The sequence below is a fragment of the Chiloscyllium punctatum genome, chromosome 13 (genome assembly GCF_047496795.1).
Source record: "Chiloscyllium punctatum isolate Juve2018m chromosome 13, sChiPun1.3, whole genome shotgun sequence".
Classification (NCBI taxonomy): Eukaryota; Metazoa; Chordata; class Chondrichthyes; order Orectolobiformes; family Hemiscylliidae; genus Chiloscyllium; species Chiloscyllium punctatum.
In genome coordinates this window covers 107,501,165-107,527,082 of record NC_092751.1, presented here as the reverse complement: position 1 = coordinate 107,527,082, position 25,918 = coordinate 107,501,165, and the positions used below count along the sequence as shown (strand labels likewise).

At 42.1% G+C, this 25,918-nt stretch overlaps 1 protein-coding gene across 1 annotated transcript in view; it reads right to left on the bottom strand.

Annotated features, from left to right (window-relative positions):
- Nucleotides 1-25,918, bottom strand: part of col13a1 (collagen, type XIII, alpha 1) — a 117,440-nt gene that overhangs the window by 52,969 nt on the left and 38,553 nt on the right. The window contains exons 12-19 of the mRNA XM_072583569.1: nucleotides 24,417-24,482; nucleotides 24,099-24,197; nucleotides 22,208-22,252; nucleotides 20,247-20,273; nucleotides 16,417-16,479; nucleotides 10,429-10,491; nucleotides 9,623-9,649; nucleotides 7,449-7,493 (exon numbers count right to left, since the gene is read on the bottom strand). Of these exons, the coding sequence (XP_072439670.1) occupies nucleotides 7,449-7,493; nucleotides 9,623-9,649; nucleotides 10,429-10,491; nucleotides 16,417-16,479; nucleotides 20,247-20,273; nucleotides 22,208-22,252; nucleotides 24,099-24,197; nucleotides 24,417-24,482 (435 nt within the window). The remainder of the gene's footprint in view (nucleotides 1-7,448; nucleotides 7,494-9,622; nucleotides 9,650-10,428; nucleotides 10,492-16,416; nucleotides 16,480-20,246; nucleotides 20,274-22,207; nucleotides 22,253-24,098; nucleotides 24,198-24,416; nucleotides 24,483-25,918) is intronic.

Sequence of the window (25,918 nt, the reverse complement as noted above, 5' to 3'; positions counted from 1 at the left end):
ACCAAAAATTCTGTGGACATCAAGATTTACAAACGTTATTGCAACCAAAGTGAATAACCTCACACTTCCCCACAATGTACTCCATCTGCCACCCTGATGCCCACTCATTTCAGCTGCCCTCTTCACAGTTTACCTTCCCACTAAACTTTGCATCATCAGCAAACAAAGATCCATTGTTCTCAGTCTCTTCGACAGCCCTCCGCTAGTCATGGCCCACCAGCTTGAAGATGTCCCAATCATTCGGACCCTCTGCCTTTTCTCATTGAAACGATCCTCCTTCCCTGCTAATACTGCTCCAAAAACCCTTATTTAGTACATCAAGGTTTTGAGCTGCACCTAGTCAAATGCTGTATGGAAATGGAAGAATGCTACATCTCCAAGTCCTGCTGGGAAAACTCAGCAGATCTGGCAGCATCTATGGAAAGAGAAACAGAGTTCAAGATTCAAGTCCAGCGACCCTTTGTCAGAACTGTTTTTGTTTCAGATCTCCAGAATCCATAGTTCTTTGTTTTACATCGACAAGTATTTCTGAAGTCATGAAAGGTCACAGACAGGAAACATTGACCTTGTTTCTCTCTTCACCAATATTGCCAGACTTGCTGAGCATTTCCAGTATTTTCCAGATTTCCAGCATCCACAATTAACACACTCTTTAATTTGGAATGCCTGGCAGCTGCTTATTGTGGTACAAAGCTTAGAGACAATAGCGAGAATGAATATGAAACTTATTTTCTCACCATATGCATAACCAATTAAGCTGCTTGGGGAACAATACATCAACTGAACGATTCATATGGAAGAGTTTTTATTTACATATTCATTTTCCAATCTTTGGTGTGGCTTTTAAAGACTGTCACATATGGTATTTACATCTTGAGGTTGTGAGACTATTTTGCTTTATCATTTTGTTTGAAAAGCCAGAAGAATAACCAGGAGTATTTAAATATTTCTGCATCTAGCAAGTGTAATCCTTCCACTCCTGTGGAAGCGTGGACAACTCACCCTGCCATTTCTCATTACTCTTAACTTATGCCTATAAATCTCACACTTTGAACCCAGAGAAAAGTTTACACTAACTTTCCAAACCAAAGGGCATCTAGCAGGATAATTCTGGGACTTGACGTCCCGAGATTCTGGCTGGGAGTCACAACAAATTACTGGACCACCAGCACTGATGTACTTGACTACAGTATTGGTTCCAATGTAATTAGTTTGAAAGTTTTTGGCCAAAGATTTGGGATTTGTACTGTTCTCTGCTTCAACTATTTTGCATGGTTGAACAGTGGCAGATTTGAAGTTGCATTCTAACTAGAGTTCAGAGAAAGACAAAGGGCAGCGGTCCAACACACCACAACAAGACATTCCCAAAGGTTTTGTCTTATTATTTTAAATGGTACAAGTCCATGTTCTTTCAGAATGTTGGTTTTTTTTTTAAATCATGGAACTTTTGGCCCAGATTCTCAGAAATTTGCCAGAATTGAATCTCGATAATAAACAGGTTTTTAACAGCTTTAGCTTTTCTGCAATTAAATTTTCTGAACATTCTTTAGTCTACAGATGCAAAGCACCTCATTGGTAACTGTTATTGGTAACTATCATTTCTCAAGTAGAATTTCAAAAGAGTTCTTTTCTGGAAGTTGCATTATTTAAAAACAAGGTGGATGCAGGAAGATTCCTTTTCTCCTGAACCACAATCAGGAGACATCATCACAGTGTAAAGGGTAGACCATTTTGGATTAAGATGAAGAGAATGTCTTCATTCAGAAGGTGGTGAATTGCTGGAATTCTTTAGCCCAGAGGGTTGGGGAAACTCAATTGTTGAGTATATTGAAGTCAAAAAGTGATACATTTCTCGATATTAACGACTGAATGTCGGAAATTGTGTTGAGGGAGCTATCAGCCATGGCCCAGAACAGCACAGAGAGTTCGAAGGAATGAATATTCTTCTTCTGCTCCTTTGTCTCTAGATGAGCAATAACAGGAAGAAAAGGCTATAAACAGAGGAAGATGGAGAAAAACACTTGAGAAGTCTTGATGAAGAAAGTTAAGTAAGTTACCAGCTCACGCATGTACAAGTTGGTAACTTAGATAAGTTACATATTTAATAGTGAAAGTGCCTAAGGGAATGTGTTGAAGTGAGAATTAAAGTATGGTGGGTATAGGCATCAGAAAGTACAGCTGCTGAACTTGGGGGTGAAGTGATTTATGCAAAAAGATTATCTTTTCCATTTGCACCAACTCAAACATCAAATGGTGCCAGCAGGTGGCACTCTTAGAACATGAGCATAACCAGCCAGCCATCAAGCACAAACAGTGCCCGCATTTATCACTATAGTTCAACGCTAGACATGTTGTATAACCCAGTGCCAAGTCCTGTTGTTTACTGATAACTAGCAGCCATATCTCAGTTTGCAAATTCTAATCTTTCTGAATTCAAAATAAGTTCACGTAACCTTTCCTTAGGCTTTCACTTTTTCATTGTGGAGCAAGGATACCAGATCTCAGCACCTCCAGTCATGTTTGTCAGTCGCTGTGCATGCTCTGAGCAGTAACCTCAGCATCAAAGAGAGCAGTGGATAGTATGGTGGCTCAGTGGTTAGCACTGCTACCTCACAGCGCTAGGGATGTGAGTTCGATTCCACCTTCGGGCAACTGTCTGTGTGGAGTTTGCATGTTCTCCCTGTGTCTGCGTGGGTTTCCTTCAGATGCTCTGGTTTCCTCCCACAGTGCAAAAATGTGCAGACTGGGGGGAAATTAACCATGGGAAATTGCCCATAGTGTCCAGGAATGTGCAGGTTAGGTGAATTAGCCATGGGAAATGCAGGGTTATGGGGAATGGGATGGGTCTTGATAGGATGCTCTTCAGGGCGTCAATGCAGACTCAAATGGGCAGAATGGCCTCTGTCCACCCTATTGGGATTTTATGTTTCCAGGCACACACCACTTCAATGTATCCCAAAAACATCAGCTGCGCTCCCCTGCCCCCTCCCCGAATTGGGAAAGAGCTTTCTCTGCTCAATTCCATCATGTTGTGTGCCAGCTGAGCCAGGGCGTAATGGAACAGGAAAATCTACTTCAAGGTTAACTCAACGTTTTATCACACCAACACATTATAAGTTTCCAAATCTGAACTTTCTTGAAAACAAATGTCTGCTCAAAATCCTGGAAGACCTGCCCTTAAGCCTCTTCTCAACAAATAACACTCACATCACACGAGAGCCAGGAAATCACCATTTCCCACAGAGAATCTTACCATTCACCTTTCCATGCCACAGAATTCCCCTTTTAGTCATGTCCTGGGAGAGTGGGGGGGTGTTCACCATCCATCAAAGGCTTAATTAGAACAGCCATGTACTGTGGCTATAAGAACAGGCCACACGCTTGGAATGTGGTGCTGGAAAAGCACAGCAGGCCTGGTAACACCCGAGGAGCAGGAGAATCAATGTTTCAAGCACTAGCCCTTCATTTTGGGCATTAGGAATCATCCTGATGAAGGGCTAATGCCCAAAACGTCGATTCTCCTGCTCCTTGGATGCTGCCTGTCTTGCTGTGCTTTTCCAGCACCACACTCTGAACTCTGATCTCCAGCATCTGCAGTCCTCACTTTCTCCATGTGCTTGGAATACTGTACTAACTAACTCACTTCCTCACTCCTCAAAGCCTGTCCACCATCCAACAAGGCACAAGCCAGCTGTGTGATAGAACACTCTGACTTATCTGGATGAGTTCAACTCCAATAACACACAAGAAACTTGACACCATCTGGGACAAAGCAGCCCCTGCTTGATTGGCACCACATTCAGCACATTCAATACTTATTCTGCTCATCACTCAGTGTACAGTGGCTGTGATGTGAACTGTACCGAAGATGGACTGCAGCATCCCTCCGAAGAGCCATTGACAGTATCTTCCAAACCTGAGACCTTCACCTGTGAGAAGACCAAAGCAAGCAGCAACAATAGAAACCTCAAGTCCCCCTCCAAGTCACTCACCATTTTGCCTTGCAAATATATTGCTGTTACTTCACTGTTGGTAGGTAAAAATTCCTAAGGGCATTGCAGGTGTATTTACAGCACATAGACTGCGGCAGATCACCATCACCTTCTCAAGGGCAACTAGGAACAAGCAGTAAATGCTGTTCTTGTCAGTGATACACATTCTTTGCATGATAACAACGTACTACAGATCCTCAATATAAATGTTATCATTGAGAGAGAAAAAGGAGCTTCAGATTCAACCAGAAATTAACTCCATGCATAAAGTTATTGGGATTGGATCAAATGGGGGTAAATATTCACTCTTTATTATCTGCTTTCACACCAGCTTTTGGACAGGATACCATTGTCAGTAATTGCTGTGATCTCTCAAAAGACATGGCACTGAGATTATATAACTTGGGATGAAATTACTTAGTAAATCAGCAGCTAAAAAAACACATCTTTAATTTTCATAGATATTTAAATCTATTTTACGCAGGAAAATCATTCCCCCTACTCACTGCAGCCAGTCAGATAGTTAGTTTCAAAGCAAAACTGCAAGGTGGCTACATTTACTTTGAGTTTGATTTGGAAAGGAAGAACAAAGAACTTGCATTTTGCAGCATCCTTTGAACACATTGGAGTGTTTTACAGCCAATGTGCAGTCATTGTTGCAAAGTGGGAAATGTAACATATCTGGATCTAAGCTGTCAGCTCAGATTTCAAGATATTCTGTATTGCACATCTCTATAAAGTTACTACAATAAATATGTGCTTGCTAATAGGACAATTCAAAATGGATTATTGATTAAATATAGACAGTAAGGGTTAATCTTACAGTTTTTGGGTTAACTGCAAATTCCTTCAAATTTTCCAGAGGGATTCTTGCCATAAGGTCCAGTGAAATTTCTCACTGTACCTTACCAAACACACCTTGTTATTTACCTAGCCGCTCTCTGATCTGTCTATCTCCATGTTACTATCGCTGCATCCCCAGAACAACCCATCATTCAGCAACTATTCACCCAATGTCAGCTGCCCTGGTTTTTTAAAAGGAACGCCATATCCCCAAGTGAACAGTGGCATTTCCCGAAGCTCGGTCAAGAATGGGGTCTGAGGTGATGTCGAGATTCTCTGCCAGGGATCAGGGCATCCCAGTCAAGGGAGGCTGCAAAGGAGAGGACCCTTCCCCACAGAGGACTGGCAAAGGATGGTGTGGCACCAGACCCTGGCCTTCTCAATGGTCCACAGGAACAGTCGGCAGTGTCGTATAAAAGGTCAATGACCTTTTCTGATTTTGCCACAGATCTCACCAATGCCCGAGTTGATCTAAGTCCTTTAAGAATCTGGCCTAGATGTCCATCTGAAGTTGAAAACTGTGTGCATGCAGCATTTCAAACACCTGGAATAATAGCAAATCTAACTCACTCTAACTTGAGAATCCACAGCTAGTGATTGAAACTGTTATCTCTAACAGTTGGGTAGGTTTTACATCTTCTCAAATTTGTTAGGGCACACAATGAGAGGTGCCAACTGGTCATATGATCCTGAAGGATTAATTAAACCAACTTTAAGCTGACAATGGTGAAGATGCTTTTACACAGCGATCTCCAGGATCTTTCAATGACTCAAAGCACTCCAGTATATTAAAAAATACTTTTAAAGTGTACTTGCTGTTTTAATACAGGCAGACATGACAACTAATTGACACGTAGCACCCTCCTGCAAGCAACTCAGAAAATTACGCACATAATATGCTTTTGTGATGCATTGAAATCACCGGGACAGTGGAAAAACTTCCCAGCTCTTCTCCAAATGGTGATGTGGAAATTTCTCTCTACTCTGGTTTAATGATTTATTCAAAGGATGGCACCTTGAACAGTGCAGCATTTCCTCAGTCCTGCACTGGATGTGTCAGCCTTTGTTATGGAGTCAAATCTATGGAGTGGAGATTGACAATGTGATTTTCCTGATCAGGAGCGAAAATGTCACCCACTGAGCTAAGAATGTCAGCTGAAATCAGGAACAGTAGCTGAATGTTCTCCATGAATAATAGAGTCTATGAGAGATGGACAGAGGGACACGGGTTCAGAGGGACACGGGTTCAGAGGGACACGGGTTCAGAGGGACACGGGTTCAGAGGGACACGGGGACAGAGGGACACGGGGACAGAGGGACACGGGGACAGAGGGACACGGGGACAGAGGGACACGGGGACAGAGGGACACGGGGACAGGGGGACACGGGGACAGGGGGACACGGGGACAGGGGGACACGGGGACAGGGGGACACGGGGACAGAGGGACAGAGGGACAGAGGGACAGGGGGACACGGGGACAGGGGGACACGGGGACAGGGGGACACGGGGACAGGGGGACAGGGGGACAGGGGGACACGGGGACACGGGGACAGGGGGACACGGGGACAGAGGGACACGGGGACACGGGGACAGAGGGATGTGGATGATGCTATATTCAAGCTTGTACGTCAAGGGAAAGGTTTTTTTTACAATGCGCAATGTAGAAATTCTTAACTCTGAAGACGTGTAACTAGTAGCAACAGTTTTCATCAGTTCAACTTTGCATCCAGTGATAATATAACAATGAACAATGTTACATATAACACAGGTCAAATACATTACAAAACAATCCCTACACTTGAATGCCACATCCAGAGACAAGCACATTCAGACGATATCCATTGGTTATTTTATTTGATGATGTGAAACAAAATAGATTAAGGCCTGCATCAGGATGGACAAAAGTGTGTTACATACATTGAGTTAAAGCACTAATATCACCAGCAGAAGATTCTAAACCACAAATAGTTTCTGGGAAACCACTGCACCACAACTGTTCTGTAAACTACTACAGGGAATCTGTTATTCAAAAACATTTTTTTAAAGAGCTACATTTTCAACTTTAAGCCTCAAGATGATATAGAACAATACAGCACAGAACAGGCCCTTCGGCCCACGATGTTGTGCCGAACTTCTATCCTAGAATATCCTCTGATATGCTGCAGATATTAACAGAGGAACACTGTTTGCCTAGATTTACTTTGGTCGTTACATTCAATGGAAGAATTAATTAATTCAAAATTAAATAAATTAATGCCATTCTTTAGTTAATGGACAAAAGATTTGCCCATGGAATATTCCTTTGTTGTTCAAAGACAGCAATGGTCCAGCAAATCTGTGTTATACTAAAAAAGGTTACATTAAATCTCATATCGTTCTTAATATGTTCAACCTGGCATCATTCTTCCAATAATGAGCCTCATGACAGAACATTTGCTTCCAAGTTTTCCAACTGATTGGCAGAAAGGATGAAAATGAGAGCTTTTCAATCCTACCTCAAAGCAGTATCTAAGCGTACAGTAGTTGTTAAATATTAGTGATCCTGCAGGACCTTTATGGAGTTGAAAACTCACAATAATAAAACAAAATCCTGAAGCAAGATCTAAAACTACCTTTTCTCCTTTAGCACCAACAAGGCCAACTTCACCCGGTTCTCCCTGTAGGAGGGGAGAATGAAAGTTAAGCAAAGCAAAAATAGAATGGAAAGCAGTCACATGTGAGAAGGACTATTGATGAACAATTGTTACATTTGTCTTCTGCATCAAAAATACTGCAGTGCAACTGAAATCCCACACCAGACCAGTCAATATCAATCAACAAATCTTTAACCTGTGGGATCTAACCAATAGGGGTTAGAGTTTAGAGGGTTGGGGGTGAATCTAACTAAAACTTACAGAATACTGAATGGCCTGGACAGAGTGGATGTTGGGAAGATGTTTCCATTGGTAGGAGAGACTAGGACCCGAGGGCACAGCCTTAGAGTAAAGGGAAGACCTTTTAGAATGGAGAGAAGGAGACACTTCTTCAGCCAGAGAGTGGTGAATCTATGGAATTCACTGCCACAGAAGGCTGTGGAGGCCAGGTCATTGAGTGTATTTAAGCTGGAGATAGCTTCTTGATTGTCAAGAGGATAAAAGGTTACAGAGAGCAAGTGGAAGAATGGGGTTAAGAAACTTATCATTCATGATTAAATAGTGAAGCAGATTCGATGGGCCAAATAGCCTAATTTCTGCTCCCATATCTTATCTTCTCTTATGGTCTAATGGGGCAGAGTTCCCATTTGCTAATGTTGTGCATTTCTGCCCTATTGTAAAAAGGGTTAGTTTTGGAGTCAATACCAAGTGCACACAATGATAACAATCTGGTTTATTGCCTATCCAAAGCTTTGACCCAGTCTCCCACATTGTTTTTACAGATACATGAGACAGTAGGGGCCAGGTCAACGCTTGCAATCTACATCAAAGGGTCTGAGTTGGGTTTTAACTAAAGCTATTGGCCATTTCCCCATCAGCTCTGCCCCCACTCTGTGGACTGCAATGACCCTCTGGCTGCCTAGAAAATCCTGCTCTAACGAGGTAGGCGGAGCAGATGGATTCGCTTCACCCAGAATCCTCTTCTGGCCCACCCAAGTCCTCCCCACTCCTCTCTCAGGCTACTCTCAGCCTGTCCCCAGAAGACTACAAGTTTTCTCCTGATGCCAAATGGAAGTCCAGTTGTCTCTACAATGGCCAACTAAATACAATGAGGATTTTAAATACAGGGAGCAAGTTGAAATTCAATTAAGAACAATATGCCATTCATGCTTAAAATGTTAATCTCCTGGTATTATTGAAAAAAAGACATTTTATCAAAGTTTCTTGCCAAGTACCCATCAGGACAGTTTGTAGGACAGTTTAAGGGAAGAAAATGTATACAGAACAAGAGGAAAGTGCTGAACATCAGTAAGTGGGGTCTGTTTGGTTGAGGTGTTGCCTTGGAGAATGCACCAGGTAATGACAGCTGTCACTTAACTGTCAGGCTTTGTTTAAATTTTAAACCAGGTTGGCTCTATTTGATGAAAGTTTGTAAAAGCTTCGACAAATTGGATCTTTTTTCAGCAACTGTCAAGTTCTGTATGACCAAACAACTATTTGTACATTCCCATTTCTGTTTGTTATGGACTGACATACTGCATGGCTTCAGCCTTCAATATTTGGTGGCTTAGAAATGCCAACAGCTTTTTAATTATACTGTTTGAGCATTTCTTTAATATTAAGTAATTGTGTTGGAGCAACATTCAGCCAAATTCTCCTAGTTTCAATATTTCTTAACTTCAATAACCTTTCTACTTGAACTTAAACTGTGCAATTTAAGCAATGAAATTTCTTAATAAATATTATTGAATAAATTGTTCCTTTCTAAAAAAAATCACTGCATTAATAGCATTGGTAATCATCACACAAGCAGTGGCTTACCAAAGGCAGGATATAGCGGGAGAGAGTGAAATGAGTTCCAGACAATGTATAACAGCAAAGGCAATGTGAAATATGCAATTTCAGCACAACTGTGGGTAGAAGGTGGCATCTGGGCAGAGTACCTTGTGAATTTTATGATGCAACACACAGGGACACATGCATTAATCCCAATTTAACTGGAATGTGGCAAGTCAATACTTACAGCACATAAATACCCTCACTATTAGAGTCAAGTTTGGTTTGAAATTGATTGGTTTGATTCAGATTAGTAGAAAGGTTAGTTGATTAAGACAAGACAGATGCAAGGAGAGACATGGCTTTTATTTTAGTACCTTTTGTCCAAGGTCTCCTTGTTCTCCCTGTGAGCAGAAATTCAAAAGCCAGAAGGAAAACAGAGATAAGTCACGTTGTGGAATACAGACAGAAGCAGGATGGAGAATTGGAGAATGAGGTCAGCTCATGGACCAGGTACAGTTGAGTGTTAAGCATTCTGCAACTGACTAAGATAATACACACACTGTCACACACACACACATACATACACACACACACAATTTAACTTAACCAAGCTGAAAACTTCTAAGGACCCCAATTCGATATCTTTAAAATACACAACGTCAACATGCAACCTGAAAACTGTTACTGCTTCATTTAGTGAAAAGCAGAAGCCCATTAATGATAGTGATTAGTGGTTAGCACAGCTGCCTCACAGCGCCAGAGACCCAGGTTCAATTCCCACCTCAGGTAACTTTCTGTGTGGAGTTTGCACATTCTCCCCGTGTCTGCGTGGGTTTCCTCCGGGTGCTCCGGTTTCCTCCCACAGTCCAAAAATGTGCAGGTTAGGTGAATTGGCCATGCTAAATTGCCCGTAGTGTTAGGTGAAGGGGTAAACGTAGGGGAATGAATCTGGGTGGGTTGCTCTTCGGAGAGTCAGTGTGGATTTGTTGGGCCGAAGGGCCTACTTCCACATTATAAGTAATGTAAAATCATAACCAAGATTATTGCACCCTCTGTTATGAGATTTTATTTTCTGTTAACAAGGATGCATTAGTGCTTCCCAATAATGGTGAGTAATTAATTGTTAGTATTTTGGTGCGCTGAACCACCAGGGAGCCTTGACCATGCCTCCTCTCTTTACCTTTCGGCCTACAGTTCCAGGCAGTCCTGCTGGACCAGGAAGTCCCAGTTCACCAACCTCTCCCTGAGGGACAGAAGACAGAAATAAAAAGAGAGGAAATTGAGGAAGATAACTGGAGAGCACATCACAGTGAAGGGACAGATGGACAGAGTGGAACCTGTGAAAGAAAAGGGCACAAAGAAATCCAGAAAGAAAATGACTGAGGCGTGAGTGAATAAAGATCTTTAAAATTCAAATTCCATCTGTGCAGAAGAGCAGAAGTAGAAACCATCAGTAGAAGATGATCACTAATAATCCAATAGGGTTTCATCAGAGATTTCTTTACTCAGAGGGTGGTGACAATGGGGAACTTGATAGCACAGGAAACTCACAGGCAAATGTAAAGGAAAATTGGACAAGCACAAGAGAGAGAATGGAATTGAACAAAATAGGATTCAATGAAGACTATTTAGAGGAGCACAGACAAATTTGGGCTGAATGAACAGAAGAACAAGGAGCAGGAGTAGGCCATCTGGCCCTTCGAGCCTGCTCTGCCATTCAATAAGATCATGGCTGATCTTTTGGTGCACTTAGTCCCACCAACTTGCCCACTCACCATAATCCTCAATTCCTTTACTGTTCAAAAATCTTTCTATCTTTGCCTTAAAATAATTGTCAATGAGGTAGCCTCAACTGCTTCACCGGGCAGTGTGTTCCATAGATTCACAAATCTTTGGGTGAAGAAGTTCCTCCTCACCTCAGCCCTAAATCTGCTCCCCCTCATTTTGCGGCTATGTCCCCTAGTTCTAGTTTCACCTGCCAGTGGAAACAACCTCCCTACTTCTATCCTATCTATTCCCTTCAGAATTTTATATGTTTCTGTAAGATCCCCCTCATTCTTCTAAACTGGAGTGAGGACAGTTCTTGTCTACTTAATCCCTCCTGATAAGGCAGTTTTCTCAATGCTGGAATCAACCTAGTGAACCTCCTCTGCACCCCGCCCAGTGCCAATACATCCTTTCTTGAGGAAGGAGATCAAAACTATACACAGTACTGTAGATGTGGTCTCACCTAGGAATGGCATGATTCTGTGCTGTAAATTCTGTCTGATTCTCTCTAATTCCAATAATTCTAAACAAGAGAAAAGCTGCTACATCTGACATTTCTGATTTCTGACACTGTTATGATCCAACTGTTCCCATTTCTTTTCTGCTGAAGTTATAATTATTGAAAGGAATTACCAGATACTTAGAAAGTATGTTTCTAGAAAGGGGCATGATCAAAGTAAAATTATAAATCTATTAATTCCAAAAGGACAGGCTGCTCCTGGATGTGAACATGTCCTAATAACTTGTCTTTTTTCTTAGCAATGTAAGCACTATAGTAAAATAGTGTTTTTGAAAAAAATAATAGGATTAGAAAGTCACAGAGCATTTTGCAAAGAACATGTCACACTCTTGCAGACGCAGAATGGAAAGTGAAAAGGTAAAAAGGGCACTGCTATATCTGTTTTCTTCAGTGATAATCCCATTGCAAATTAAACAAATTAGCTCCACACTGACTGGATTTCATGCTTGGCATATGAATGTTACTAATTTCACAAATGTTCCTAACAGATAACACAGAGCTCTGTCAGGCTACAGATATGCCACAGATCCCAGTTTGAAAAAAGACAATGGTGTTACTCCCACTTGGAAATGTTAAGTATTATACTACTTTGTGAGTGTAGCACAGAAATGGTCCATTTCGATCAGAACTCCATTCCTCCTGCAGCTCATTCATCAGTATATCTCTCTGCTCCTTTATCCCTCTTTGGTTAACCCACTTCTACTTCCTTTCCATTTACTGGGGAAGGAGAATTCCCCAGACACAGGTGTTATGTGAACCTCAACCATTCCATTCAATTGGCACTCAAAGACATCCTCACAAATATTAAACTTACATTGTAAACATTCCAACAAGCTTTGGGAAAAATTGTGAAGTGGATCACTGGACAGCATTTACTTCTTAGAATAATCTCCCCTTTTAAACCCAAGTCTATTTTTCCTCTTAGCAATAAGCCAATGAAATTATATCTGTAAAGGTTTAATTGAGAAATGAACACTTGAAGATGCTAGATACATAAAAGAGTAGGCTTCCAAGTTGGACACTTGACAAGGAGTAAGATAGATGCCCAAATTGATTGACTGTGGCAGGGTATATATAAACATTTCTTTTTTCAATTGAGGGGTCAGATATTCATCACCATAGAGTTGCTCTCCAGTGTATTAAGAACTGGTTTACAGATGATTTCTTTAGGAATACGTACGTGATCATTTATACCAGCAAGTGGTCAATGACACAATATACATTCACTTATAGGTGTGACATCACACATCGAATTTCATCAGTCCAAATATTCGCTGAAATTCCTGGCTGGAGATCGGTTTCTACCCTGTAACTTTCTATCCTGTAACTGGGTGGAACTCAGGATCTGTCAGGGACTCTGCTTCTTTTAGACTGGATGGTTAGATTCTTGTGGGCAGCACTGTAAAGGGATGCCCCACCTAAAAATGGCTGAGTATGTGGGTGGGGGAGAGAAAAGGGAAGAGCTATTGGGATTCCTGACAAAAATACTTCCTTCAAAGCCCTTAAAAGGCTTCAAACAAAACTGATCTTCTGAAGGCCTGAAATTTGAGGTGGAAAGAGCTATCAATCAAATATTTATATGAGCGTGGAACTACAGTAGGCCATTTAGCTCCATGAGGTGAAAGTGGGTATTGTGGATGCTGGAGATTAGAATCAAGATTGGAGTAGTGCTGAAAAAGCACAGCAGGTCAGGCAGCATCCGAGGAGCAGGAAAATTGATGTGTCAGGTAAAAGTCCTTCATCAGGAATGAGGAAGCCCTGACGAAGGGCTTTTGCCTGAAACATCAATTTTATTGCTCCTTGGATGCTGCCTGACCCGCTGTGCTTTTCCAGCACTACTCCAATCTTCACATTTAGCTCCATGAGCCTACTCCACCATTCAATTAGATCATGCCTGATTGGACAGTAATCTCAAATTCAGACTCCTGCCGAAATAGTGCGTCAACCCCTTGTTTAACAAGTAATTATCCACCTTTAAAAATATCTGAGGACTCTACCTTCACCACCTTTCTGGGAACAGAGTTTCAAAAGCTCATGATCTGAGAGAGAAAAATAAAACTTCTCTGCAGCTTGGTTTTAAATGGTACTTGAGGACTGGATGCAATACTGTTGGTGGCCACCACTACCAGGAGCACTACTGAGAACAAAGTTCAGAGGCCCATCAGCTCCTGGAGGCAGGTTGGGGCTGGGGGTTGGTGGGGTGGGGTGGGGCGGGGTGTGGTGTGGTGTGATGCAGGAGATTTGGGCAAAGCCTCAGCCTGAGTCAGTGAAGACCCCTCTTTCAGAGCCTGGTAATATTTCCTCTTTCAGAGCCTGGGCAGGTACTGAGCAGCCTCCATTCCACTTGATAAAGCTGTTTCAGACCAGTCAGGTTCCACTGACAGACCCCTACTAGCACCAATGGTCCCAGGGATGAAGGGCTTTTTATATGAGAAGCAGTTAATGACTCTGAGCTTGTACTCAGTGAAGTTTAGAAGAATTCGGGGGATCTGACTGAAACCTACAGAATACTGGGAGGCCTATATAGATTGGACATGATGAAGATGTTTCCATGAGTAGGAGAAGCTAGGATGCGAGGGCAGAGGGTCAGACTGAAGGGAAGATCCTTTAGAATGGAGATAAGGAGAAACTTCTTCAGCCAGAGAGTGGGGAATCTATGGAATTCACTGATACAGAAGACTGTGGAGGCTAGGTCATTGAGTATATTTAACACTGAGATAGATAGGTTCTTGATTAGTAAGGGGATCAAGGGTTATGGGGAGAAGGCAGGAAAATGCGGTTGAAAAACTTCTCAGCCATGATCTGACTTGATGGGCCAAATGGCCTAATTTCTGCTCCTATGTCTTATGGTCTCTTATGGGAATGGCTTAAATGTGTTTGAAATAGTTGATGGCATTGCGTACCTCGCACCATTTGAGGGATGACGTTCAGTTGTCATTGTTGAACTGATGGGACAGAAGCTCATTGCAGAATCCACACAGACAATTGCAACAGGTTCACACTGGGAGCCAGCTCATCTGGGAACAAGAGCTGAATGGTGGGTCAGACACTTGGCAATTCAATCAGCAACCTGGTGTCTCAGGCTCTGAGGAAGTTCCGGCACAGGAGCAGGTTGGCCGAGGCTTATTTTTTTGAGGGATTAAACCCTATTACAGTTGACCTCGACCCACACAGCCTCCATCCTTCCTGATGAGTTTGTTTACTGAATTCTCAAATTCAGAATTGGTTACCCAAAGGTTAGATTTAATACACAGTTGCCAGAATCAAGTCTTAATAAAGTAACAAATACAAACAAGCTTAACAATCTGATGTGAGGCAGAGACTCTCAGTGTGGGAGGAAGCTATGGTCCTCCCTTCCTTTCTGTCCCTCCTCCAGCCTCCCTCTCTATGTAGACTGTATACAGTTTGTACGCTTTATGTTTCTCAATGCTAACTTCATCATCAGAAGTCACATGACACCAGTTTATAGTCCAACAGGTTATTGAAATCGCAGACATTCAGAACTCTGCTCCTTCATCAGGTGACCTGATAAAGGGGCAGCACTGTGATTTCAAATAAACCTGTCGTACTATAACCTGGTGTCATGGGATTTCTGACTTTATCCATCCCAGTCCAACACCGGCACCCCCACATCATAAATTCTTCATAAGGTCGGTTCCAAAGGTTGATCAAATTCTGGGATGTTTGTACCCTCTTACAATAAATAGTTCTACTATTCCATAAGAAATGAAAGATACCCCAGTGTGTCTACCCCAGGTTTCTGCCTTGTGCAGTGATTGTATTTCAGTCACTATACTATGAATAAATGCTACATATCTCAGTTAAGAACAAACAGCTCTTGCCCCACCCCCCCCCCACCACCCCCCCACCCGCCCCCCCCCGCCCCACCCCCTTCAGCAACACTCCCAGTAGTTTCAGGATATTATGGGCCAATTAAACAGAAGGGCACAAATTTAATGACATGTCCGATTCTTAAATTTTGGAGCCTTATAAAAGGTGAAAAGCCTGATCCATAACATGGCTTATCTTGAACATCAAAATTCACACAAATCCCAGGAAGAAATAAACACCTCAGGTAAAGCACTGAAAGTCAACTGAGTCACCGCTGAGTCGAATGACAGAAACAATTCTTAATATTGAGGTTAAACACATTATTAAGCATGATTATAGTTAGGTTGCTTTACAGTTCTGTTCAGAATAAACAATAATAAAATAATTCTGCAATTCAATGTGAAATAGCCAACACATTTTAAGTGGTTTACTCATAGTCTGGGAATAGCACACTCTGATATAATCAGCAACATTCCCAGACAGACTGTGTTCTCGGTCGAAATCTCTGCAGACTGAACTAGATGCTGTACTGGCTTTGAACTTTTAAAAATTTCTCCATTTTAAAAATACAAATTTCCTTTAAGACGACTGAACGTACCTTTTGAGTAATCAAACTGCCCCCTTCAAAACCCTTCTCCAGAAACCAGTATGACCATTATGAATGGCCAATAACTTAGTCCACTTATTTACAAGCTAGGTTTTGCCATGATAATTAGTAAACATCATATTTTGACAGGATTCACATTACATTGAAGCACCTAGACAATGTGTCCTGTGCTGTAGCTTTATCTATTTCCTTTCTTTACCAAACACATGATCACCATCAAACACTATAAATAAATTATCTGGAACTGTTGGCGTTATCTGGTATTTATTTTGCCAACCCCATTGTACTCTGCCTGGGTAGTTGATAGGGAACATTGACTCATGGAGCTGCCTCTCGTCAGTCTTAAGATGATAGATCCTTCTGACCATCCTCTGCGGAAAGGACAGGACCCTTGGGACTCTGTAAAAAGGGATTGCCAACAGCTGGAAGAGTGTTTATCTAACCTTTCTTCCTGGGAGCCCTGGCATTCCTGGTTTGCCCTGCAGTCCTGTTATTCCTGGATCTCCCTGAAACAGGAAAAGAAGTACATTTGTTTTCACCATTTAGCTGAAACACGCTTTTTAAATATTACAAATGAGCATAGTTTGTGATCTTACAGATTAAACAATACTGATGTAATTTTCTTGTAGACTAGTAAACTGGGTTAGCAGAGGTCAATAAAAAGTTCCTTTTACTACATAAACAAGCTCTAGTGTTAAAATTGACTGTCCTACAGCTTACTGGCAAAGTATTTTAAAGTTCACACTGTTCCAGTTCCTGAATTGATTGGCTTTGTTCAATCCCCTATCTCGGCTAGTTTATTGATGCTGTCTGCTTAAAGATTACAACTCTGAAACCCTGAGGGAGGCACTGGCAAGGGCACCAACATGAGAAATGCATCACAACTGTTTGACAGCTTGTGGTCATCTCCCTCCCAATGGTGAAACATTTCAAATTACTGAAAATGATTTGTTTTGTTCCATCAGAGAGAGCCCTGCTTTCAAATGCCTGTTCCCCGAGGTTCGAAGTCCTTGCCATTAACGACTCTCCTTCTTGAAGTTGGACTGGGTGGACAAGTCAGAAATCACATGACACCAGGTTATAGTCTAACAGGTTTACTTGAAATCACAAGCTTTCGGAAGACCTGACAAGAAGCAGTGTTCTGAAAGCTTGTGATTTCAAATAAACCTGTTGGACTATAACCTAGTGTCGTGTGACTTCTGACTTCTTTATGTTGTCTTCAAACCATACCTGTTTGACTAAACCTGTCCAAATATCTCTTGAGTTGGATTTTTCTGGTTACACACTTGCCAAGCACCTTCTGATGTGTCAATGGTGCTACAATAATGCACACTGTTGTTGTTGAACTAGGTACATCTTTCCACCTGGCTTCTCAGAGGCTGGAAAACTAGTTTGAAATATTTGGAATAATGTTCTGCCCTTTCAAAGATACATTGTCAATCACATCAAGCTCACATTGTTAACCAGTCTTCCTCAAACCAAATTTAATCAAATTGTACTTTTCCAAACTTGTTCACTTTCTAAAATATACCAAATTTATTGGATTGTATTCAACTCATATTCTGAACTGTATTCAAACTGAATCAAATTCTCATTTAAAATTATACAAATTAATGGATAACGGCTCAAATGAGAAAAAAAAACAAAATCATACAATCATGATGCACAAGTGGTTGACAGTCAGAATCTTCTTTCCAGAGTTGAAATGTCTAATACTGGGGGGGGGCATGCATTTATGGTGAGAGGGGAAAGTTCAAAGGAGGTGTGAGGAGCACGTTTTTATACAGAGGGTGGCAGGAGTGTGGAACACACTTCCAGGGATGTTGGTGGGGGCAGATACCATAGGGGCATTTAAGGGAATTTTAGCTAAGCACATGAATATGTAAGGAATGGAGGGATATGGACCATGGTCAAGCAGAAGGCATTAATTTTATTTGGCGTCATGTTTGGCACAACATCTTGGGCCGAAGGACGCGTCCCTGTGCTGTACTATTCTGTGTTCTACACTTTAAGATATCAGTTTGGTCTTTGGAAAATAAATACCTCATGCTTATGAAACTAGTCCCACCTGCCTGCCATTTGGCTCATTTCCCTCCAAACTTTTCTATTCATGTACCTGCCCAATTGTCTCTTAAACGTTGCACCTGCATCCATCACTTCCTCTGGCAGTTCATTACACACACAAATCACACTCTTTCTCCTCTCACCTTAAAAAATATGCCCCTTAGTTTGAACTCCCCTTTTTGTTAATAGGTGTGATATCTTTTACACCCAGTGTGATCATACATGAAATCTGAAAAAACGACGACTTTACGCTCAACTGAACTGAATCTTTCAAGGTAGATTTCTCTAATTGGAGCACTTCCACTCAGCCTGACTGAAGGGTTAAGAAGGATAAACCTTTGCGAAAGTAACTACAGCTCAAACAGTTAGTGCTTCCTCTGCCTTTGGTAAAAGATCAAGCTAAGGGCATTTACTCGTTCATATTGCAATGATGTGTTTTATGCACTATTGTAACGATTAACAGGTTATAATGATTCCAAGTTGGCGCTGGCTAAATCAGTTCATGAATGCTTTCCAGTTTTAAAAATGCATTCATGGGATATGGACATTTAAATGTCAACATTCATTGTATGTCCCTTGTTGCCCTTGAGAAGGTGGGGGTGAGCTGCCTTCTTGGACTACTGCAGTCCCTGTGCTGTAGGTAGACCCACAATGCCCTTAGGGAGGGAATTCCAGGATATTGACCCAGCGACAGTGAAGGAATGGTCAGTGGCTGGGATGGCAACTTGCAGGATGTGGTATTCCCATGTAGCTGCTGCTCTTGTCATTCTAGATGGAAGACGTTGTGGATTTGAAAGGTGCTGTCTGAGGATCCTCAGTGAATTTCTGTACTTTTGATTGTTTCTCATTTCTAAGTGTTTATAGTTTGTATTGTCATAAGTATTCGTAAATTGTTGTTTACCTGGTTAGAATGTCTGATCTTGTCATTGATATCCTTGCTGTTGTTTCAGAACTGCCTGCTGAGTTTCTTACACTGTAACAGTTGCTGTATTTCAAAATCACTCCATTGGCTGTGAGGTACTGAAGGTCTTGAGGTCATTAAAGGCCCAAGTCTTTAAAACCCAGAGAACAGCATTTCTTGGCTCAACTTTGAGAATTGAGCAAGTCAAATCAGGAAGTCAGTGGTCTAGAGTCTGCTGTGGTAACTGTCTAGAATTGCATCTTTCATATTGTGTGTATGTTTTATATATTCGATAAGGGAATGCTAAAATCCATTAAACAAAGTTCATTAGTTGTTGATTACAATGATTTGAACACTAATTTTCTTGTAAACACCCCCAGGATTGTCAGCTCTATTATAGAATGGGAGGGATGGAGAGCTCTTATAGTGCTGTGGTAGTGCCTGTTCCTCTGAGCTAAGGGTTCCAGGTTGAAAACCCACTTAACCCAGAGGTGTGTAATCTCATCCATGAACAGGCTGTTTGGAAAACAGGGTCGGAGCAAATTAATGCAGATGTTGGAATCTGAACTGAAAACAAAAAATGCTGGAGATCTCAGTGGGTCAGGAACTATCCATGGAGAAAGCAAGCTAATGTTTCCAGTCTGGACAACTCTTCATTAGAGCCAATAAGCACATTTAAAAGGGACTTGTGCTTTGCTATTTGCAGAACTTTCTTATTAACATCCGTATTGTTTTGGGTTTGGGCCACATGTATTGACCCAACATGTTGTCTCCTTTAGTAAATGCTCATTGCATGTGCCAAAGAGGAAAGAGCTTTCTCAAAACACCAAAACACCAGGGAAACCTGAACTATGCAACATGTTTCAAAAGGAAGACTGACATGGCTTTCAACATTTGTGAATGAAAATTTCCTCCTGCATTTACTATGACTGTGCAGCACAGAAACAAAGCATTTAGTCCGACTGATTCGATGTCTGCATTTGAAGTTTGGAAAACGCTCGCTGGAATGGTCTCAACCCAGGTGCGTGAGGGAATCGTTCTGGTTTGTATTTAGATTTTGGAGCCGTAGCAATCATAACAGCAGGATGAAGAGCGATCTATAGAAACAACTTAGTGCAAAAGCACGGGCCCAAGGTTAGAAGCTGCTATTTTAATGGACAGCAGACGCCCTCCTGTTCTGTTTCTGAACTAAAGCCACATGGTAAAGGAAGTGCTAAAAATAGCTCCTCATTTTACAGATCTACTTAGAGCTCAACATTTAAATTTACAGATCAAGTCACAGGTACTAAAACTAGCCTTGTCAATTACCTTCAGTCCTGGCACGCCAGGTGGACCCTGAGAAATTAAAAGGAAAATTATAAGATTCGGGTTCTGCTGCTTGGACGCTATCCATAAGGAGACAAAAACAGAAATTGCTGGAAACACTCAGCAGGCCTGGCAGCATGTGTGGAGAGAAATCAGAGTTAACACTTCCAGCCTGGAATGACTTCTTCTGAAGCCATGCCAAGCCAGTATTTGTTGAAGAGGATGACCAAGCTAACATTCCCTGTGTCTCTGCCAGCATTCAGCCTTCAATCATTGTCACCCAGGCAGAATAGTGACCCCTCCTCAGAATAAAGTTCTGAGGAAGCATTACCGGACCTGAAACGTTAACTTTGATTTCCCATCACAGATGCTGCCAGACCTGCTGAGCTTTTCCAGCCACTTCTGTTTTTGTTTGAGAATAATGGGGCTGTTTGCCTCATTTTTAGCTTGTGCAACCTGGCTATTCCATTCTGCTACACCAGCAGGCCATACTCCAGTGTCGGAGATTAGATAAGTTACAGATACCCTTTATGATGAATTAGAACTGGGTTAAAATCAACTATACAGCATTTCATTCTTTTCATTAAAAAAAGCTGAAAGTCTCAAGGTCAAATTCCAACCATCTGTCTGTGTGCCTCATCAAGACAGTGTCAATGTTAAACCACCAATATTGGTAAATAATAAACCAGATTTAAAATCAACCAAGGTGACAGAGTGAAAAACCAACAGATTTACAGCACCCTTTTAGTCACAGCAAAGCTTTTCAAACTATGTTGTAGCTAACAGCTTGCGACTGGAGAATCATTCACTTTTCCACAGTGTCCTTGGAATATTGGTGCTCTATGCATTTATACAGTTTAGGTTTTACTGTATAAATGGAAACAAAGCAACTTTTGTGGGTCTTTGCTTTTCATCAGCATAGTGAGAATGTGATTGCTGAAAGATCAATGGTAGGTTAAGGAAAGGTTTTGAACTGGGGTGAAATATTTGAACAGCTCTGGACGCCAATTGGAAGCTGTGAGCTCAAGGCTCTTGTGGGTTTGCATTCCACTGTGTTTAGATTAGATTACTTACTTACAGTGTGGAAGCAGGCCCTTCAGCCCAACAAGTCCACACCGACCCTCCGAAGAGCAACCCATCCAGACCCATTCCCCTACATTTACCCCTTCACCTAATATTACGGGAAATTTAGCCTAACCTGCACATTTTTGGATTGTGGGAGGAAACCGGAGGACCCGGAGGAAACCCACACAGACACGGGGAGAATGTGCAAACTGCACACAGACAGTTGCCTGAGGCGGGAATTGAACCCGGGTCTCTGGCGCTGTGAGGCAGCAGTGCTAACCACTGTGCCACCGTGCTGAGGGGGGGGCTCGATGGTGCAGCCCAGGGCATCGCCTCCACATCAGTCATCATTCAGGCCCGATGCACTGCACCCACCTCAGTTAGAAAAAGCTAAAACCAGGCATCACTCTGAGCTGACTGCATTCCCAATCAGCTCAGGGCTGCCCAGCCAGATTAGTTTTTTTTAGATTAGATTCCCTATAGTGTGGGAACAGGCCCTTTGGCTCAACCAGTCCACACTAACCCTCCGAAGAATAACCCACCCAGACCCACTACCCTCTGACTCATGCATCTATCGCTATGGGTAATTTAGCATGGCCAATTCACCTGATCCGCACATCTTTGGATTGTGGGAGGAAACCGGAGGAAACCCACACAGACACGGGGAGAATGTGCAAACTCCACACAGACAGTCGCCCGAGGTTGGAATCGAACCTGGGACCGTGGTGCTATGAGGCAGCAGTGCTAATGACTGAGCCACCGTGCCGCCCATCTATGGCTCATTTTGGCAAATCCCATAATGGAAATGCCTGAGAAGATTAAACAAAAAGTGAAGATAGTAAAAGGTCTACAGCATAAAACCATGCACATTTGGCCAGTTAGAAATTTCAATTACTTACCGGCATTCCATCCCTTCCAGGTTTTCCAGGATCTCCGGGTTTCCCCTGGAAATAAAGAACTCAGTTATTATTTTATCACTGACCAGGAAGACAAAAACTGACTAAATCCAGTCACTTGGGCAATTATTATTTCCCACATGAGTTGTCACACCTTTCCACAATTTCTCTTCTCGCTCATGCTGTGCCTCTACAGGACATTGGTTAGACCACTTTGGAATACTGTGTGCAATTCTGGTCTGAAACTTGAAAGGGTTCAAAAATGATTTACAAGGATGTTGCCATGGTTGGAAGGTTTGAGCTATAGGGAGAAGCTGAATAGGCTGGGCCTGTTTTCACCGGAGCATCGGAGGCTGAGGGGTGACCTCATAAAAGGTTTATAAAATCACGAGGGACATGGATAGTGTGCATAGGCAGTTTTTTTCACAGGGGAGGGGAGTCCAAAACTAGATGGTATAGGTTTAAGGTGAGAGGGGAAAGATTTAAAGAGGACCTAAGGGGCAACTTATTCATGCACAGGGTGGTCTATGTATGGAATGAGCTGCCAGAGGAAGTGGTGGAGGCTGGTACAATTATAACATTTAAAAGGCATCTGGATGGGTATATGAATAGGAAGAGTTTGTGGGGATATGGTTCAAGTGCTGGCAAATGGGACTAAATTAATTTAAGATATCTAGTCAGCATAAATGAGTTGAACTGAAGTGTCTGTTTCCGCATTGTACATCTCTGAGACTATAACTGCTGCAAAAGGATTTAACATAAAGCACATTTTTACAGTTCATTAAGCAGACAGACTGAGTTCATGAACAAAATCAGATGTATCAAATCAATGTGGTGTTCCACTGGTGATCAAGATTAAAGCCTTTTCCAGCAATTGTCCACTTTTGCACACAGTGTATCCTTCACTAACACACAATGAGCCTCTGCTAAGCCCCAGTCTAAAACCATTCCACAGCTGCTTATTGGCTGGTGGCCTCTTTCGAAGTTGAGGCCAAAACAGTGAATGTTTTCAAGGAGTTAGACATAGTTCTTGGAGGCTAAAGGGAATGGAGAGAAAGGGGACTAAGTTAGATGATCACTAATGAGCATACTGAATGATGGTGCAGCCTCAAAAGGCCGAATGACCTATTCCTGCTCCTATTTTCTATGTTTCAATGCTTCAGCTGTGCCTGCCAATGAGCAGGTCCTCCCAATGTGACTGGAATGGGCACTAATGGAATTCATCCTATGTGTCTATCTTTTCTCATCAGTCTACCCCTCTCCACTCTCCCATCCTCCTACTCTCGAGTTCCCATTCAGGCATGACTAATTGTGTTTGTGTACAACAATTTGCATTCATGCAGCACCTTCAATACAGTAACATAATACCCCAGGATGCTAAATAGGAACATTATCAGAATTTGACACTGAGTCACATAAGGAGACATTAGTAGAGATGAGAGAGTTGGTCCAGGAGATAGATCTAAAGCAATATTTTAAAGCAGAAAAGGGAGAGCGAGAGAGAGAGAGATGCACACACAGAAAGGTCTCGTAAAGGAATTCCTGGGTTTAAAATCTCAGCAGCTGAAAGCACATTGGACACTAGGGAAGTGATTACATGCACTCTGAAATGATCATTAGATAATTCATTATATGGAAGCGGTTTTGAAACCATTTGAGCTGGAGCTCTGATTAGCTCTTTATGATGTCACTGGCATCATTCTGGCCTCATTTACAAGGGTTTTTAAACATCTTCATTGCAGACACTCAGTAGGAAAAAACACAAAGTTCTTGAACCCATGGGGAAACAGCAGTCTTAACATTTTCCCGGGAGGGTGAAGGTCCAAAGAACAGAGGGAGAGAGGGAGAGAGGGAGAGAGGAAGACAGGGAGACACAGACAAGGCTAACACTTACTGGTAAACCATCCACTCCCGGCTTCCCTGCATGGCCTGGAGGTCCTTTAGGTCCTGGGGGTCCTGGAGAGCAGTTGCTACTGGCTTGTCCTTGTTCACCCTGCGATTGAACCAAAGTCCACTAAGATATACAAAGACAATACTTAGAACAACTGGCTTTAATTTGTTCACCAATTAAAGGAGCAAGTTATGGATATTAGGTAGTGCAGCCAAAAAGCATTTGCCATAACCAAAGAGGACGCTATTAAATTGGGAAGGGGAAAGAGGGTGGGAATGTGGAAAAGACCATCATTGTGTTGGCAGCAGAAAAGGCATTTACCTTGAGATACAGGCGTCTGATGAACTGGTCAGCAGGTGGTAGTATTTTCAATCGAGGAGGAGTGAACTGAGCAAGTAGGTGAGCCAGAGGTCACAGGTCAGTACAAAGCCAAAGGTCATGAGGAGATGATTGGTGTGGTTTTTGTTTGGAGGGAAGGGAATGGATAGATGAGGGAGGGAGGGGGAAGGGAGGGTGTGGAGGAGAGAAGAAAAGAATATTGAGAAAAGCAGCAGAGCTCGGTACAGAGTGAAAGCCAGCAACAGAATTTATTTTTTTTTTAAAAAGGCGCTGTGTAGTTGGTGAAAGGAAAACATAACAGCCTTTCATCGTGTGTCAAATGTTACAGGAAAATAAAACAAAAATTAAACAGTCAAACTTTATTCTGCAAGGGACTGCCCTCAGAATTTGTTGCTGGCTTTAATTAGAGAGAAGTAAGCCCCAGTCTTATAACAAAGTGAAGTGTGATTTCGGCACAAGTTTTGTGTTCAACAAGTACATGAAATTTGCCAGTTGATGCTGAATACTAATGGTGGGGTTACTGACCCTGCAGTTCATCTTGCAGTCTTTAGGAAACGATGGTGAATTTCTGGGACATTGTTGTCAGCAGAAACCCAGGAGGAAAATCATTGTGGGCTATAAATGATGTTGCTTCAACAAAAATGTCTGAATACTTTTGTTCAATCATTGCAACGATATTCAACATTGGCACATTCAGTTAACAGCCAAGAGCTATCCAGTTCAGTAGATTGGCTTTTCATTTGGCTGCAGAATGATGGACGTATTTGGCAACCAATGGCAGGAGAGTGGAGGCAGAACTGCTGGAGGCGCAAAATCATGTGAAGAAGCCTCCATGAGTATGTCCAACTAGAGTTGGCAACCCCACCAATTCAATCAAACTAGCTCAGAATGCAATTGGTCAAGTCAACAAAAACTGCATGAATATTACAGACAAGCGTCCACTGTAATTTGGGAAGAGGATCTTCGCTCAGCTTCTTCACATTTCAACTGGAAACAAAACCAATTTTGAGCTACTTCAGAAAGGTCACAAGACACTCTGTTGTAAGACTGGCTGTAATGACAGTGAAAGCACTCACAAACCTTCACAGTCAGGATCTGATTTAGCCGCAGTGCTGCTAGTGAGGTCCCAGGGAACTCCTACAGAATGCAACATAGAAACTAAGTGATTCCATCCACAGGCAGACAGAATCGTACCACTTCACCTGAGCCCTCCAAATTAAAATGTACACTGCATGCTTATAAAGGTGTTTTGCAAGAAAAGAGTTAAATATAGTTCCCATCAATTCCGTCAGGATTGGTGTCAACTTTTATAAATGGCTTGTTTTAGGATCTTGTATTGTCAATCTATATGACCCTGCAGTGACCGTGATAGAGGATACAGTCCCTCAGAAACCCCAAGGTTGGCTACACTGCAAAAATGATCAAGACACACTGGAAAGTGTACTTGACACAGAATTTGTACTCCCAGCTTTACCCATCAGGAG